The sequence below is a fragment of the Nanorana parkeri genome, unplaced genomic scaffold (genome assembly GCF_000935625.1).
Source record: "Nanorana parkeri isolate BGI_ZX_2015 unplaced genomic scaffold, ASM93562v1 scaffold1269, whole genome shotgun sequence".
NCBI lineage: Eukaryota > Metazoa > Chordata > Amphibia > Anura > Dicroglossidae > Nanorana > Nanorana parkeri.
Window position 1 is genome coordinate 385923 of NW_017307537.1, and position 18298 is coordinate 404220.

Below are 18298 nucleotides of genomic sequence, written 5' to 3' on the forward strand. Positions count from 1 at the left end.
CTCCGAGCCTGATAACTTTCTCTCTCTCCCTCCCTCTCTTCCTTCTCACTTCCTCTCTCTCTCTCTCTTTTCTCTGTGGTTACTCATATGACGTCAGGGGAGAGGCTCCAATTCTCTCTCCCTCCCAAAAATTCCTGCTCCCCCCTCCTTCCTCTCTCCTCCTCTCCCTCCACCCTCCCACAGATCACCCAGTCTGGTTTTAAAGGAAGGTAACAGCGAGACATGGCACTCTCTGCCCCGGCTACTAAAGAGACAGCTGGGCTACTACCAGCAAACCCCAGCCACTGACTATTCCTGGGCCTCGACATGCGGCTTATCACAGGTAAAAACTCCATGCAACTTCTTCCTCTGCATCTGTCTCTGTTCCTCTCTCCTCTGCTGCTATCTTGTAGGGCCCCCTAGCTTGGTACCTCCATCGCAGAACTTTCTCACTCAGCCCAATGTCTAGAAGACCCCTCCGATCTGTCCATCACACCACAAGGGTCTCTGGAGTCACTTCCCAGCCCTCTCCAGCTTGCACACTGTGTTTACAAACAGCAGACGTTTGCCAACCACAAGCCCGCTGCACACAGCCAGCCTATTCCTCTGGATTTCCTTTATCTGTCACACTGTTGCCTGGTGACCCTGACTTCCAGGAACAGTCCCGGCTCTTCAGGATTTGTCCCTGGAAATCCGTCTTTCCGGGAAAAGTTCCTTCCTTTTCAACCTGGGTCAACCTCCGCGCAAACTCCCTGTTTTCGGGATGTTGTATCCAGTACTCGCTGTCCGTGTTGTCTGTGTTGTCTTTATCTGAATTAGTTCTTTTTTTAAGAGAAACTGACAAAGGAAAATGATAGACGAAAAAGATTTTAGAATACAGTTTGGAAAAAATAAGTATCTATCTATCTATCCATCGTCTATCTATCTATCTATCTATCTATCTATCTATCCATCGTCTATCTATCTATCTATCTATCTATCTATCTATCTATCTATCTATCTATCTATCTATCGTCTATCTATCTATCCATCGTCTATCTATCTATCTATCTATCTATCTATCTATCTATCCATTATCTATCTATCTACCTGTCCATTATCTATCTATCTACCTGTCCATTATCTATCTATCTACCTGTCCATTATCTATCTATCTATCTATCTATCTATCTATCTATCTATCTATCTATCTATCTATCTATCGTCAATTTATCTATCTATTTATCCATCCTCAATCTATCTACAGTATCTATCTATCCATCGTCTATCTATCTATCTATCCATTATCTATCTATCTACCTGTCCATTATCTATCTATCTATCTATCTATCTATCTATCTATCTATCTATCTATCTATCTATCTATCTATCGTCAATTTATCTATCTATTTATCCATCCTCAATCTATCTACAGTATCTATCTATCCATCGTCTATCTATCTATCTATCCATTATCTATCTATCTACCTGTCCATTATCTATCTATCTATCTATCTATCTATCTATCTATCTATCTATTGTCAATTTATCTATCTATCCATCCATTGTATATCTATCTATCTATCTATCTATCTATCTATCTATCTATCTATCTATCTATCTATCTATCTATCTATCTATCTAATGTATTTCGATAGATAGATAGATAGATAGAAAGATAGATAGATACAGTGATGGATGAAGTGATGGATAGTGGATTGATGGTTAGAGGGATGGATGGATGGTTACATGGATGGAGGGATATATAGATGGATGATGGATGGGTGAATAGTCGGACGGGTAGACAGATGGACGGTTACACAGTATGGGGGGTGGATGGATAGATGAATGGATGATTATATGGATGGATAGAGGAATACATGGATGGATGGTTAGAGGGATGGATGGAGGGATATATGGATGAATAGATGTATGGTTAGATAGATGGATGGATGGTTAGAGGCATGGATAGATGAATGGTTAGATGGATGGATGGAGGGAGGGATATATGGATGGATGGTTAGAGAGATGGATGGTTAGAGGCATGGATAGATGAATGGTTAGATGGATGGATGGAGGGAGGGATATATGGGGGGATAGATGGATGGATGGTTAGAGGGATGAATAGGAGGATGGATAGATGGATGGAGGGATATATGGATGGATAGATGGATGGTTAGAGGCATGGATAGATGAATGGTTAGATGGATGGACGGAGGGATATATGGATGGAAAGATGGATGGGTAGAGTCATGGATAGATTAATGGTTAGATGGATGGATGGAGGGATAGATGGATGGATAGTTAGAGGGATAGATAGGGGGATGGATAGATGGATGGAGGGATATATGGATGGATAGATGAATGGTTAGATGGATGGACGGAAGGATATATGGATGGATAGATGGATGGGTAGAGGCATGGATAGATGAATAGTTAGATGGATGGACGGAGGGATATATGGATGGAAAGATGGATGGGTAGAGTCATGGATAGATTAATGGTTAGATGGATGGATGGAGGGATAGATGGATGGATAGTTAGAGGGATAGATAGGGGGATGGATATATGGATGGATAGATGAATGGTTAGATGGATGGACGGAGGGATATATGGATGGATAGATGGATGGTTAGAGTCATGGATAGATGAATGGTTAGATGGATGGATGGAGGGATATATGGTTGGATAGATGGATGGATAGTTAGAGGGATAGATAGGGGGATGGATAGATGGATGGATAGATGAATGGTTAGATGGATGGACGGAGGGATATATGGATGGATAGATGAATGGTTAGATGGATGGAGGAAGGGATATATGGTTGGATAGCTGGATGGATGGAGGGATATATGGATGGATAGATAAATGGTTAGATGGATGGTCGGAGGGATATATGGATGGATAGTAAGAGGGATAGATAGCTGGACGGATAGATGGATGGATAGGTGAATGGAAAATGGTGATAGATCTCTTTCTCTACTCATCATCTGCAGGTATTCCCCTGTATGGCATGGTCTTTGTGCAGCTTTCTGTACAATGCCTACATATGTGCTCTTGAAGCTGTGGCTGGCAAGTGGGCACACACTAGAGCAATGGAAGTGTCTGGGGATAAGAGGAGGTGTGTGCAGGGGATAGGTAGCCTGGGCGTCTGTGTCATTTTCAGTGTGAAACACGAGAGGGGCCCTTGAGATAGACACTTGTAAGAAAGTGTCAGTATCAAAGACAGATTGTGACATCTCTCAAAGTTCCCCACCCAAACCACTGACAGGCAGCACTTTAAGATGCAGCTTGTCTTACTGGCTCACCTCCCCCATCTTGCCCCGTCTACTCTCTTCTCTGGCATTTCAGATTCCAGGCAATAGTCTGGTGTCACACCTTGGTCCTGTTTATGGTAGTTTGGTCCTCCAAAGCCTAAAGCTTTATGTAATGATGGGCAAAGTACTTGTTTTTATTTTCCTCCATTTTACTGCCAAATGTAGATGTTTTTTTTTCAATGTGACAACTCGCTGAAATGTATTACTTAGTGAAAAGTAAAATAAATGGAACAAAATATATAAAAAATTGGCAAATAGGGATCAAAGGATTGGTCTTCCTCCAGAAATGTCCACGTGCAGCTCATCAATGGGTGTCATTGGGTGTAGGATGCCATGAGGACATTTTGTCATTTGTTGTTTCTTTTATTTTGTCAAAATATGTAAAAAAAATTGGTGTAAAATTTTTGGACAGTGAAGACTTCCACCGCTTGATGCAAAACAAAACCCCTTCGTACAATACCAGGAAAATTGTATTTCATACTTACCGCAATTTTCCTTTCCTGACTGGCTCCATGGCAGCACAAATTGGGATGGCCCCGCCTCCCTACCATTTGTGTGCTGCCATGGAGCTGTCAGGGAAATCCAGCTACAGCCTTACCTTCAGTCTTGGACAGTTGTACTTATTCTTCTCCTGGAATGAAAGTGCTTATTCTGATTCCACTGCACACTGTGGGTTTCCGGCAACGTGCATTAGAAGCTCCGGCAAGTCGGATAGAGCCCGCCTCATTCCCTGGCTGGAGGAGACCAACATCATCTAGCCTCGGGTGCCCACAATTTTTATTTTGAGATCTACTTTTCAAATGACGAGCTCAATGAGATCTACCAAGGAAAAATCAGCTTTATTTAAAAAACAATCGTTACTTGGACTACTGCCTCTCTCTTTCGTGCTCTCTCTTCTTGCATTCTCTCTCCCCTGTATCTCTCTTTCGGCTGTCTCTTATCTCTCCTTACACTCTCTCTCTCTCCACGCTCTCTCTCTCTGTCTCTATTCTCTCTGTTGCCTCTTTTCTCTCTCTCTCTTCTCTGCTGTCTCTTCTCTCTCTGCTGTCTCTTCACTCTCTCTCTGCTGTTTCTTCTCTCTCTTTCTCTGTGCTGTCTCCTCTCTCTCTCTCTCTGTGCTGTCTCCTCTCTCTCTCTCTCTGTGCTATCTCTTCTCTCTATCTCTGTGCTGTCTCTTCTCTCTCTCTCTCTGTGCTGTCTCTTCTCTCTCTCTCTCTCTCTCTGTGCTGTCTCTTCTCTATCTCTCTCTCTGCTGTATCTTCTCACTCTCTTCTCTGCTGTCTCTTCTCTTCTCTCTCAGCTGTTACTTCTCTCTTTCTCTCTGCTGTCTCTTCTCTCTCTCAGTGCTATCTCTTCTCTATCTCTCTCTCTGCTGTCTCTTCTCTCTATCTCCTCTTGCTGTCTCTTCTCTCTCCTTGCTGTCTTTCCTTACCTGCACTGCAGCAGCTTCCCAGGACTCCTCTCATGAGCGCTGCCCTGTCCTCCTGCGGTGCTCGTGTGGCCAATGCTACAGACTGGAAGGGGCGGGACCCCTCGCGCAGGTGATAGTGTGGCCAACAGGGCACCCCCCCCCCATGGAGAATGGCAGACCTGCAGGCTGCATACAAGTGATCTCGGTGGCACTACCGACTTAGGGCCGGATTTACTCTCTCTGCTGCCCCAAGGCCAGGTTCCTCAATGTGCCACCCTACCCGCCAACTCCATTGGAGAATGGCAGATCTGCAGGCTGCATACAAGTGATCTCTGTGGCACTACCGAGATCACTTAAACACAAGAATCGGCAGGACATTTAGATCTGCTTGCCCAAAGCAGGGCTAAATGTAGAAAACAACTACCCACCTGGTGCCTGGAACTGCATGTCCCGGACATCAGGAGATAGGGATTCCACACCCTGCTGCCCCTCTACTCCCTGCTGCCCCAAAGCTGGGCCTTGGTTGGCCTTGTGGGAAATCCGGCCCTGCCTGACTCACCTCTCATGGAGGCTCACCATCACACTAAGAATGCCCCACTCCTCCAAACTGATACCCACCCATTAAAACATTTTGATATTTCCATAACACCTCTTAAGAGCCAGCCCACTTGATAGGAGTACAGAGGTTGGCCCCTCCTGCCTGAATTGTATAGAGGAGCACATAGACCCAGTGATAAAGTCAATGGGTCCTAAAGAAGGTATGTAATAGAGAAAGATTTTATTTAACATTTCATTAGCATATTGATGGGGGCAGAAAATATAAAATACAAACAGATTAAAAGTAAAAAAAAACAAAAACTTTTTGACTTTAGATATTAGGGATGCTCAGATACTAAGTACAATCACAGAAACCTTTCCATCTCCAAGACTAGACTAGAGGAAAACTCAAAAGTTAGGAGGCAGCTGTCATTTGTAAGGCGCACATCAAGCTCCTGGGATCTGTACATCCCGATTTTATTGTATGATTTTTTTTTTTTTTTATAAATATACTGTATATACTGTAAGTGATGCACCGATACCATGTTTTCAAGTACAATACTGATACATCTCCAAGTACTCACAGATACAAGTACTGATAAATTTTTGTTTATTGTCATGTGACAGTTTTCCTAAAATAATACAGACTAATGATTTCAGGACAGTGGTGGAGCGCAAGAGCCAGGTCCCAGCTGCAAACTCTGCAACCCTGGTAGTTCACCGGAAAACGCAGAGTATCGGCACTGGTATCGGCACTGGTATCGGCACTGGTATCTGAACATCCCTATTAGATATACTTACTAGTCCACAGATCTGGCGACTGAATTCGTTTTCTTTTTGTTAAAGGATGAATACACAAAGTGCGTTTATCCCTTTTGCCCCCTTCCCCTGACCCGATACAATCCACCCTCCCCATCTACATATACATACTTACCTTGATTCAATGGCAGGGGTTCGCTCTTTGTTTACATCGAGTACCACAAGTCTTCACCGTGCTGGCCACGTTGCTGTGTCCCGATGCTGGAGATAATTGTAGATGGCCGCATAGAAGTCTATGTGGCTCTAATACACAGACATGGCCGGGACAGTGAAGACACTGGATGTAAACAAACAGCAAAACCGCGGCCATTGGATCGAAATAAGTACAAACCGATGGAAGAGGAGGGGTGGATACGTCAGGCCAGAGGAGGAGGGACTTTATTTTAAGGTGTCCTTATCCTTTAAAGCTTTATTTCCCACTGGTGATCATGCCACACACTTTCTCTCCTAGGTTGACAGTCATGCCTGGGAACTTTTGTAAATCAGTGACCCTGAGAATGGGAGTGGGGCCAGTAATGGAGTATTCAACATTCCGCCCCACAACGTATGTAATAGTTGAGGCAGACGTCTAAATGGTGCCAGTTGGTATGGCAGACCTCAGTGTATTGAAGAGTTTAATAGCAGTGCACATACTGTCACGCAATAAAATATGCCACAGCATCAATGGTCTCACTGGAGGAAATAAAGCTGCATACAGCGTGCACCGGTTTAAATAGTAACTGGCACGTGCTGTATGCAGCTTCTGACAGCGTGGGAGACAGGATGCCGTGCTCCTCGGTGGATCCAGGGATCAGGTAAGTACAAAAAATAAAGAAATATTAATAAGTTATATTTTACTGCACTGTGTGTTCTCTACTATGCAAGCATTTGCGCGATATCGCGCAAAATGCAAATCGCTCAATGTGAACGGGGCCTGTCCATTCATAACATGAGGACTCTGTGTGTTTACTATAACCACAATCATGAATGTACAGGAGATGATGTAGATCACCTCCCATTCATTCATAATTGAGGATATAGTAACCATACTCTGTCCTCAATTATCTGCAAACACTCAGCGATCACGGATCACTGAGTGTTTGTACCGCTCTCCATCCTGACAGCTGTCACAGGAGGCTGGGCGGGGCGGTGCAGGGAGGAGAGCTCAGCCTTCTGTGACAACGCGGGCTGTCTCCGCCCACACACCGCTATGCTGGACTGTGATAGGAGGCAGAGCGGTGTGGGAGGAGAGACGCTGGCCGCTCACAGTGCTCTCCTCTCGCAGCGCTCAGCCGGCTGTCACATTTTCTCTCCTCCCCGCTGGGACAAGTGGGGAGGAAAGAAAGCAGGGTGTGCCGCTGTATCAGCAGGAATATGGCACTTGCGGCATTTAGCCAAAAGTGCCATTTTCAGAACCTTTGGAGTGCTGGTGACTTGCTGTTGTGTTTATCTGATTTAGCGGCACCATCTGCTGTCATTTCAGCACCCCTCCCCCCATTGGAAGTTGGGGCATTCTTAGCCAGGGGTGCGGAGGGATCCCCTACATGTCTCCACTATGTAAGGTGTGCTGTATGTTCTTCTCCACATTTCCCCACTTTGTAAGGTGCTCTGCATTTTCTCTACTCCACACCTCCCCACTATGTAAAGTTGCACTGTATGTTCTCTACTCCATACCACTCCATTATGTAAGGTGTGCTGCATGTTCTTCTCCACTATGTACAGTGCGCTATATTTTCTTCTTCACACCTCTCCACTATGCAAGGTGCGCTGTATATTCTCTGCTCCATACCTCCCCACTATGTAAGATGTGTGGTACATTCTCTGCTCCACATCTCCTAATTCTATATGCTATTCTGTACATTCTGTGATCCAAACCTCCCCATTCCTAATGCCATGATGCACATTGTTCTCTGCTCTCTTACTTCCCTACAATGTATGCTCTGCTGTATGTCCTCTGCTCCGCACCTCCATAACCTGCATTCGTATGCTGTATATTCCAAACCTTCAAAAAGATGTGCTACCCGAGATATGTTACACTATATGGGGTGTATCTTCTCCACACCTCCCCACTCTGCATGCTGTACTGTATGTTGTCCTCTCCACACCTCCCCTCTCTGCATGCTGTACTGTATGTTCTCTTCTCCACCCCTCCCCTCTCTGCATGCTGTGCTGTATGTTCTCTTCTCCACCCCTCCCCTCTCTGCATGCTGTGCTGTATGTTCTCTTCTCCACCCCTCCCCTCTCTGCATGCTGTGCTGTATGTTCTCTTCTCCACCCCTCCCCTCTCTGCATGCTGTGCTGTATGTTCTCTTCTCCACCCCTCCCCTCTCTGCATGCTGTGCTGTATGTTCTCTTCTCCACCCCTCCCCTCTCTGCATGCTGTGCTGTATGTTCTCTTCTCCACCCCTCCCCTCTCTGCATGCTGTGCTGTATGTTCTCTTCTCCACCCCTCCCCTCTCTGCATGCTGTGCTGTATGTTCTCTTCTCCACCCCTCCCCTCTCTGCATGCTGTGCTGTATGTTCTCTTCTCCACCCCTCCCCTCTCTGCATGCTGTGCTGTATGTTCTCTTCTCCACCCCTCCCCTCTCTGCATGCTGTGCTGTATGTTCTCTTCTCCACCCCTCCCCTCTCTGCATGCTGTGCTGTATGTTCTCTTCTCCACCCCTCCCCTCTCTGCATGCTGTGCTGTATGTTCTCTTCTCCACCCCTCCCCTCTCTGCATGCTGTGCTGTATGTTCTCTTCTCCACCCCTCCCCTCTCTGCATGCTGTGCTGTATGTTCTCTTCTCCACCCCTCCCCTCTCTGCATGCTGTGCTGTATGTTCTCTTCTCCACCCCTCCCCTCTCTGCATGCTGTGCTGTATGTTCTCTTCTCCACCCCTCCCCTCTCTGCATGCTGTGCTGTATGTTCTCTTCTCCACCCCTCCCCTCTCTGCATGCTGTGCTGTATGTTCTCTTCTCCACCCCTCCCCTCTCTGCATGCTGTGCTGTATGTTCTCTTCTCCACCCCTCCCCTCTCTGCATGCTGTGCTGTATGTTCTCTTCTCCACCCCTCCCCTCTCTGCATGCTGTGCTGTATGTTCTCTTCTCCACCCCTCCCCTCTCTGCATGCTGTGCTGTATGTTCTCTTCTCCACCCCTCCCCTCTCTGCATGCTGTGCTGTATGTTCTCTTCTCCACCCCTCCCCTCTCTGCATGCTGTGCTGTATGTTCTCTTCTCCACCCCTCCCCTCTCTGCATGCTGTGCTGTATGTTCTCTTCTCCACCCCTCCCCTCTCTGCATGCTGTGCTGTATGTTCTCTTCTCCACCCCTCCCCTCTCTGCATGCTGTGCTGTATGTTCTCTTCTCCACCCCTCCCCTCTCTGCATGCTGTGCTGTATGTTCTCTTCTCCACCCCTCCCCTCTCTGTATGCTGTACTGTATGTTCTCCTCTCCACACCTCATCACTCTGCATGCTGTACTGTATGTTCTCTTCTCCACACCGCCCCACTCTGTATGCTGTACTGTATGTTGTCTTCTCTACACCTCCCCTCTCTGCATGCTGTACTGTATGTTCTCCTCTCCACACCTCATCACTCTGCATGCTGTACTGTATGTTCTGTTCTCCACACCGCCCCACTCTGTATGCTGTACTGTACATTCTCTTCTCCACACCGCCCCACTCTGTATGCTGTGCCGTATGATCGCTTACAGTGGCTTACATTTCAGCCCAGATTTTTTGTACCGTCTCTTTTTACAAAAGTCCCAAGGCGGCCACACACTGGTCGAATTTTGATTGGCTCGGCAGGACTTTGCTGAAATTCAACCAGCGTATGGTCTCCTTAGAGTTTCAATCACATTGGCAATGATGCACATATATGCATTTATAAAACATTTCTAAACAAACATATACATGCATGTCATGATTTTCAATGGTATAATTCACACTATGCCTTTAAATACGTTTAGGTGCATTCAGATAACTTGTGTTTAGAGAAAATAGAAATCTGTGCATCTGGGGGCGGATTAGATACCGTAAATGCGTCTAAAGGCATATAAATGTAGCGGGTATATTTAAACGCAAGAAAAAGTGATCTGGGAAGTAAAACATTTTTTTTATATACTTCCCAGATCTATTTCATTCAACCTGGGTGAATGTAGCCTTATACACCACCTGTGACATTATATACTGCACACCCATAAAGAAGAGATTGGTCTCTTTAAATAAAAAGCAATGAGAAGTCAGACTGGCATTCACTCATGCAGGAAGATCTCACAATCCGTCAAGTCCTTTGCCCCATGTGATTGCCTCAACAGACATTGAAATCAGTTACGCCTTTAATGTTTATATTACCAATATCACATATAGTAGGAATTATACAAAGGGATGAATTTATAGTACTAAGATTCACCAGAAACTAAAGCCATTTGCATTTTGGGTAGATGCAGGTACATTGATTTGACCAATGACTCCTGATATGTACTGGGGTCTCTCACCTACTGAAACCACTACAATGGTAGGGTCTCCACCATGCAGCAAAGTGTCTGAGACTCTGTGGAGAGGAGATGCAATAGATCTGGGTAGACAACCTCAGCACTCTAGCTGTTTTGAGACTACAAGTCTTTTGGGTAAGATCAAGTGTAGTATCTGTTTTTATCAGTGTTAAGGGGGGAAATGTGCCTTATGGTAGGAATGGCTGCCTGCAGAGTACTCTACCTGAGTTGAAGGGGGTCCCAAAAGGTCATGGCTGGGGTTAAGGAAACTGAATTGAGTGTCTGCTCACGTAAGAGTGCTGGCCGGGAGTATTTCCCTTGGTCTGAGATCTGGAGGGTCCGAGTTCCTCCTGATTTGAACGGGACTACCTAATCTGGTCATGGGCTGGGAAGGGAGGGAGCCTGCAGTGTTAAGCACCCCCCAGGAGTGGCGCCCTGGCCATAGTGCTTAGTAACACTATGGGTTCCGTGTGAAAGGCACTCAGGCCATGATACCACATGGTTTTTATGCACTACGCCTCTTGGGCTATACCTTTTGGCTAAGACCAGGGGTCATTTTTGTATCGGGCCACAAGGCCTAGCCATTGTCTTGCACATTGGCACTTATTTATTTTTCTCACTTGTCCGTGCACTTTCACTTTTTTATTGTGGGTATTTTTCACTCCACAAGGATGGAGGATGTGGGTCTTTGGGTCTGCGAGTATGTGTAGTCATCAGGTCCCTTCCTCCCCTGAATTGAGGGTCTCTCTTCGGGAGAGCCCCAACCCATACTTGGTGGTCAGCTTCGGCTAACCCTGAGGAATGGGTCCGCTTGGCTTCAGCAATGTGGACAAGTGTGGTCTGCCCCTACCAGGAGCCCTGTGCCCGGGGAGCAGGGATAGGACCCTATGTCTTTGGGAGATGGACCATGAGACACAGCCTAGTGCACTTTTTTGTGTGTGTTCACATGCACCTTTTTTGTTCAGTATGGTGTTTAGTTTTTGTGCAACCTCCACAGGCTTCAAAAAATAAAAGCTGGAGAGGAAAGGTTGCCTACCCCTGAGATAGATCTAGACCAAGGGTTGACAAACCTCAGTCCTAAGCTGTGGTGAAACTACAAATCCTATTATGCATCTGCCTCTGGAAGCCATGTCTGTGGCTGTCAGAGCTTTACAATGCCTTGTGGGCCTTGTAGTTCCACAACAGCTGGAGAGGTGACCTTTGGCTACTCCTAATCTACAGTAGAGGCAGGTCCACTTCTGGCACTGATTCAGCTCAGCATCGCCCACCGACAGAAATCGAAATTTCCCTTTCGGGGGGACGGAATGTTAAATGAGCGTACACTCTAAAGTTGCAAGGATTTGGGTTTGCGTCTTTTTATGTCTTTTCCATGGTGGAGATGAGAGACTGCTACAATAAAACACTTTGGAATAAGTGAAAACGTTCTCTAAATTTTTGTACAAATTACATAGAAAGCATTTACAATGTACACAAAATATAACAAAAAAATTATAATAAATTATATATATCTATATACAGTATATATATATATATCTAGATATATATAACAGTGAAGTGCTCGTTTTTGTCTAGTGTTTCTAATAACAAATAAATACTCACCCGAACCTTGGTCCCTGCAGCCTCGCTCCCCCTCCGCTCCAACTGTCTAAGGTTCCATGAGTCATCACGTCCTATACAGTGTATTGGATGTAAGGATGCTGAGGGACATTTTATTGCTGGAGCGGAGGGGAAGCGGGGCTGCCAGGCCCAAGGTTTTGGGTGATAATTTCTTTGTTATTTTAGGCCCAAGACGAAAACACGTACTTAACCCTTCCAGTGCAGGGGTAGCCCTCTTTCCCCCCTTCTCTCTGGCTGGTGGAACGTCCCTGTGTGTCCTCATGTCTAATGCAGGTCTATGGAACCTGCATGAGACGTGATGACATCAGCAGTCTATAGACCACCAGGGCCCTGGGAAGAAAAGGCTGCGGACACCAATCTAGCAGCCTGGTTGGAGCCAATGGGAGCGGGGTCAGGTAAATAAATCTACTTCACTCCAGTCCCTAGACAAAAATGAGCAGTTAACCCTTGCAGTGCACCCTTGGTTTGCCTGGAGTTGGGTTGTAAAGCTGTCAAATGTTTCAGAAATCAAGATTTGCCAAACTTAGGCTGGATTCTCTTGATATAGGATTGTATGCAGTAGAAAGCAAAACAGACCTTGGTGAACAAGGAAAAATAACAAAAAAGTGTACCCTTATTGTGCTCTTTTCATGATTTTGCTCACTGTCAGGTGGTGGTGGGGAACTCCTTACCTGTCCGCCTCTTCTTCCTCTGTCTCCCCTCCTCCGTAGCCGGGCCCGCCTCCTCTGTCCCTGGCCCCTCCTCCTCTGTTGCTGACCCCCGAGCCCCGCCTCCTCCTCCCCTGCCGGTGTTCAATCGATAGTCCCAACTTATCGAGTTCTGGGACCGCCTGACTTCCGGTTTCCTTAGAACAACGAGGTTTGGGCAAGAAAGTTCTTCTGCACGAGCGCCATCCGCGGCATTGCCCTATACACATACACCACAGCAATAAAGTAATAAAATGAACTAGGATCACAGTAATCCAGCACGTTATTTATCTCAGGTGCCCCACTCAATATGGCCGCCGCTTGATACGTGCTGGATTAGTGTGATCCTAGTTCATTTTAGTACTTTATTGCTGTGGTGTATGTGTATAGGGCAATGGCGCTAGTGCAGGAGAACTTTTTTGTTTAAACCCCTTAGTTGTAACGAAAGCGGAAGTCAGGCGGTCCCAGAACACGATAAGTTCGAACTTTCGATCGATCACCGGATCCAGCCTCCTCCACCGCTGCTGGTGGCTCTCATTGACTCAGCAGCAGCAGCTGTTGAAACGAACGCCGCGCTGCACAGATCACCGACAGTGATCTGAACAGAGGCGCGTTCGAAGCCATAGCGAACCAGGCGGCCTGCACTGCATCAGGGGGGTGTCCTGGCCGGGCCCCCCTGTGCCCAGGCCACACAGCGGCCGCCTGGGTCGCTATGGCGATTGTTACGCCACTGTTTGGGAGTTTTAATTTCCATCAAAACAAGTGTTCCTTGTTTTTCCTTTTTCTATTTTTCTGTGGTCAAGAAATAAAACTTTTTGGAAAACATATATATTTTTTAGATAATCTTTTGTAACATTTCAGTTTACCTTTTAAGTCTCACACGCGACCAGACCTACCTTTCTATACTGTCATTTGCTGAAACATTACTGTATGTAGCTCCATTGTGCTGTACATTTAACTTCTTGTCCCTCTTCTCCCTGTTTCCTCTCGTCATTACAAAGCGCACATGTGCTTCCCATTACATGTAAAAACAGAGCGAGGAACCAAAATAAGAGAGATAGAGGTGTCTAAAGAAAAAAAGGAAAAAAAAGCAAGAGTAAAAGAAAATTGGCCCTGAGATTTATTTATTTTGAAAATTATTTTGAGAATTCCATTTCTGTGACATCATTCCGTTTTATATTGTTTTTCCGCACACAATTGCCACGGTTAGCCAGCTATAGTGGATTCTTTAGGGAGTACGGCTTTCAATAATTGGGCCGAAAGCCACTAGTGGCCCTCAAAGTTTTTGCTATTTTACAGCTCTTGAGGGGTCTGGTTTTTCTTTTTTTTCTTTTCAAAATGTGCGAGATGTTCCTTGGATTGTATCCGCTTATATTCGAAAAAGAGTCATCGGAACGGTCCAATAAATTAGAAGTAAAAAAGTACACAGATTGAAATAGTTTTTGTATTCAAAATATATACTGTATACAGACTGGTTTGTTTTTTTTAAAGTTTGCTTAGAATAGAATTTAATTGTAATTTTATAATAATAATGACTACCATAGATTATCAATTGTTATTGGTATACTACATTCAAATTTTGCAATGGATAGACATGACCATCCGAAAAGATGTATTTTGCCCACATAGGACAAAGCAATGGGTTCTACTTAATGTTCCTCATTCCAGCAGCACCTTTCTTTTGCTCTATTCTGTTGCAGGGGCAAGGAAGTTTACCTGAGTTCACCCAAGCCCGCTCAAAACTCTGACTACCACTCCCTCCTCCACACCCAATCAGTTGCAAGGAGGTTCATTCCCCGGCCCGCAACTATATGTCACAAAGGGCCAGGGAATGCCCCTCCGCCACTGCCGCCACTTTTTGTGTCAGAAAGGAGGGTGCGGCAGTCAGAGTTCGGAGCGGGTTTGGAGGAACTGAGTTTGCACCAAGCCCAGACTCATAATAAAGCAATGGCTGATAGATACATATTTCAAACAGCAAGAGGAGGAGGTTGGGTAGATGATCTGTATTTTTGACTGTTTATAGTTTGAAATCCCTTGAAATATTTTAGATCAGCGCACCACAAACTACGACTTGTGGGCCACTTACGGCAGAGCTTTCTCATTGCCTACTGACAGAAAGACACCATGTCTCCCACTGACAGAGAGACACCATTCCTCCAAATTACAGAGGAACACCATTCCTCCTGCTGACTGAGGAACACTATTCCTCCAACTGACAGAGGGACACCATTCCTACAAATAATAGAGAGACACCATTCCTCCTGCTGACTGAGGAACACTATTCATCCAACTGACAGAGGGACACCATTCCTACAAATAATAGAGGGGGCACCATTCAAAAAAAATAGAGGGACCCCATTCCTCCAACTGACAGAGGGACCCCATTCCTCCAACTGACAGGGGGACACCATTTCTTCCTCTGACAGAGGGACACCATGTCTTCCTCTGACAGAGGGGCACCATTCCTACAAATAATAGAGGGGGCACCATTCAAAAAAAATAGAGGGACCCCATTCCTCCAACTGACAGAGGGACCCCATTCCTCCAACTGACAGAGGGACACCATTCCTCCAACTGACAGAGGGACACCATTTCTTCCACTGACAGAGGGACACCATTCCTCCCACTGACAGAGGGACACCATTCCTCCCACTGACAGAGGAACACCATTCCTCCCACTGACAAAGGGACACCATTCCTCCTACTGAGAGAGGGACAGTATTCCTCCCACTGACAGAGGGACACCGTTCCTCCTACTGAGAGAGGGACACCGTTCCTCCTACTGAGAGAGGGACACCGTTGTTGATGGTACCAAGTTGTTCAATGTTTCAGGCTACAAGGACCTTCCTCAAGTACAACTTTTCCCGGGTTAGCAAAAAAAACATTTTTTTGGTAAGAGAAAAAAAAAAGCCTGTTGGTCCTGCCTGTATACCTTGAAGTTGATAACTTCCTCTGCTCCCTACCTTTTCTGCACTCAGAGGTGTTCTGTAGTCCTATCCTATGCTAACAACACTGCTTCTTAGATACAGTACGGTTTGGTAATGTTGTCACTCTAAGACAGAAATTGTGCTACACACAGGAATACCAGTTGAAAATAAAAGGAAAAAGCCTGAAAAAAATAAAAACGAATGCAGCCACCACATTTTAAGGGCCAGCAAGCTCCAATATATTACAATTTTGTTTTTGGGTTTAACTTTCAAAAGAACAATCAAGATATATTTGCAGCTCTAGTTGCTGTATCTCTGGATCTGCTTGTCGCATTGACATTTGGCTTTCACTGGTAACCTGTAAATGCATTTATATATTATGTACTTAGTTTTAATTCCCAGGTTTTTGGCAGGTGAACTTTCAGAAGTATTTGCTATTTGAGCTCTTTAAAAATCAAATACTAAAATGAAATACCCATCAATTAGCTACTAGTGCAACATAATAGGTGGAATAATGATAATTATTCGTTCGCTTGTACTGAAGAATTATTGGCCCTGAGGATAGAAATATCAGTGAGCGGCTCAGCCCTAAGTGTCTGCCTTTAACACAGTATCGGTTTGGTTTGGTTTATCCTTCATGTGTGCAAAAAAAAAGTGATTTTCCAAAGAACATCCGGTGTCTGAATTGACAATTAGAAAATAATAATCCAGACTTTGGCGGTGGCGTCTATTCCCGGATAGAAGGGATTTTTCCATGCTTGGAAATATGTACGATGGAAACTAATTACAGATAAATTTTTCAATACTTAATCATGAGTCTTCCCGAAGATCGGAAATTAATATTTATTCCAGAAGCAATTACACCCACCAGTAATTTGTAAACCTTTCCTAAGAGACATGGGGACTGCTGCTTGAAAATGCTAGTTGCCTAGCTGTTATGCTGGCCTGCTGCCCCAATACTTTGAGTCACTGATCTGGAAGAAGTATCAAGTCAGAGTATGGTCTGAAACACTTATTTGGATCAGTGAAAAGATCAGTGAAAAAGAACTGAGTGTAGACCAATGCGATCATTCTAAAAGGGACCTTATCATAACAACTAAGCAGTGTGGGTTGCCAACAGTTATCAGATTCTAACTGTAATTTCCAGTCCAAGCCATAAAAGAAATAAAAAGGATCGGATTGGTTGCAATATTTAAAAGAGCTTTTTTCCCCCACAGTCTGGATGTGTATTCTATTCTGTACACTGTTACATTATACTTTATATTGTATTGTCTATTGTGTGTTATCTAAATGTAGATTTTAACTTTTTGTTTAAAAGAACTTTGTCTAATCTTTCTGTTTTTTTTTCTCTCTCTTTTCTTCCTCTTCATTTCACATGAATACATATAATAACCTTGTATAATTTTCTTAATTCTCTATTACCTCCTCACACTCTCCCCCTTTACCCTTCCCCATTTTTCAATTCCTTTTCCCTCTCTCCCCCCCACCTTACAATTTCCCTGCTGTCTCCCTCCCGCTTTCTACTTCCCATATGCTCTCTTTATTTCCCCCTCTATCCATCTTTCCCTCTCTCTTTTTCTCTGTTGTACTACATCCTCCTATTTTCTCTCCCTCTGTTTATGCTTTTACTCCTCCATATATCTTTTTACTCATTTCTCCTCTCCTTTTATTGACTCACCCACTATGATCTTTTCCTTCTTTCTTTTGTTATTGTTCTGCTTACTTTCATCTGCTTACCTCATTCTTTGTTTCGACTACATACATTATTTTCTCTGTGTTATTTCTTTTTCCCTCTCACTCCCTTTCTTAATCACTGTTTTCCTCTCCCATTCTTTTCATCCTGCGTCACTCTCTCTTCTCCGCTCACTTCCTCTTTATACTGATTCTTTCTTTCTCTCTGCCATTCTTTTCCTATCTATTTATTCCAATTTTATCTCTCTTCCCTGACTTCTACCTCTTTCTTAATCTTGTTCCTGTCCCTCCCACCAACCCTACCTACTTTTTAATTCTGCTCTTTTTCTCCCACCTCATCCTCCCTCTCCCAACTCTTCGTCTCTCTATTTATCGCGTACTCTCTCCCAATTCTTCCGCTCTCGCTTTATCTTGCTCTTTCTCCCAACTCTTCCTTTATCTATTTATCCTGCACTCTCTCCCAACTTTTCATCACTTTCTTATCCTGCTCTCTCCCCCAACTCTTCCTCACCCTCTTATCCTGCATTCTCTCCCGACTTTTGCTCTCTCCTTTGTCCTCCTCTCTCTCCCACTTCCTTCTCTCTTTCTTCATCATGATCTCTTTCCCAACTCTTTATTTCTCTATCTCACACTCTCTCCCAACTCTTCCTCTCTCTCTTTATCCTGCTGTTTCTTCCAACTCTTCCTGCTCTCTTTCCCATTTCCTCCTACTTCTCTTTATCATACTATTTCTCCCATTTCCTCCCTTTTTTCTTTATAATTCTCTCTCTCCACCTTTTTCTTTTTATCCTGCTGTCTCTCCCAAATCTTCCCCTCTGTGTATCCTGATTCTCTCCCTCCTTCTCTGTATCTTTATCTTCCATCCTAATCTTGTCTCTCTTTA

General features: G+C 44.8%; 1 protein-coding gene across 1 annotated transcript in view; it reads left to right on the forward strand.

The window, feature by feature from the left end:
* Nucleotides 1-226: 226 nt before the first annotated feature.
* Nucleotides 227-18298, forward strand: part of CLCF1 (cardiotrophin-like cytokine factor 1) — a 55948-nt gene continuing 37876 nt past the window's right edge. The window contains exon 1 of the mRNA XM_018568977.1: nt 227-322. Within this exon, the coding sequence (XP_018424479.1) occupies nt 307-322 (16 nt within the window). The 5' untranslated portion in view covers nt 227-306. The remainder of the gene's footprint in view (nt 323-18298) is intronic.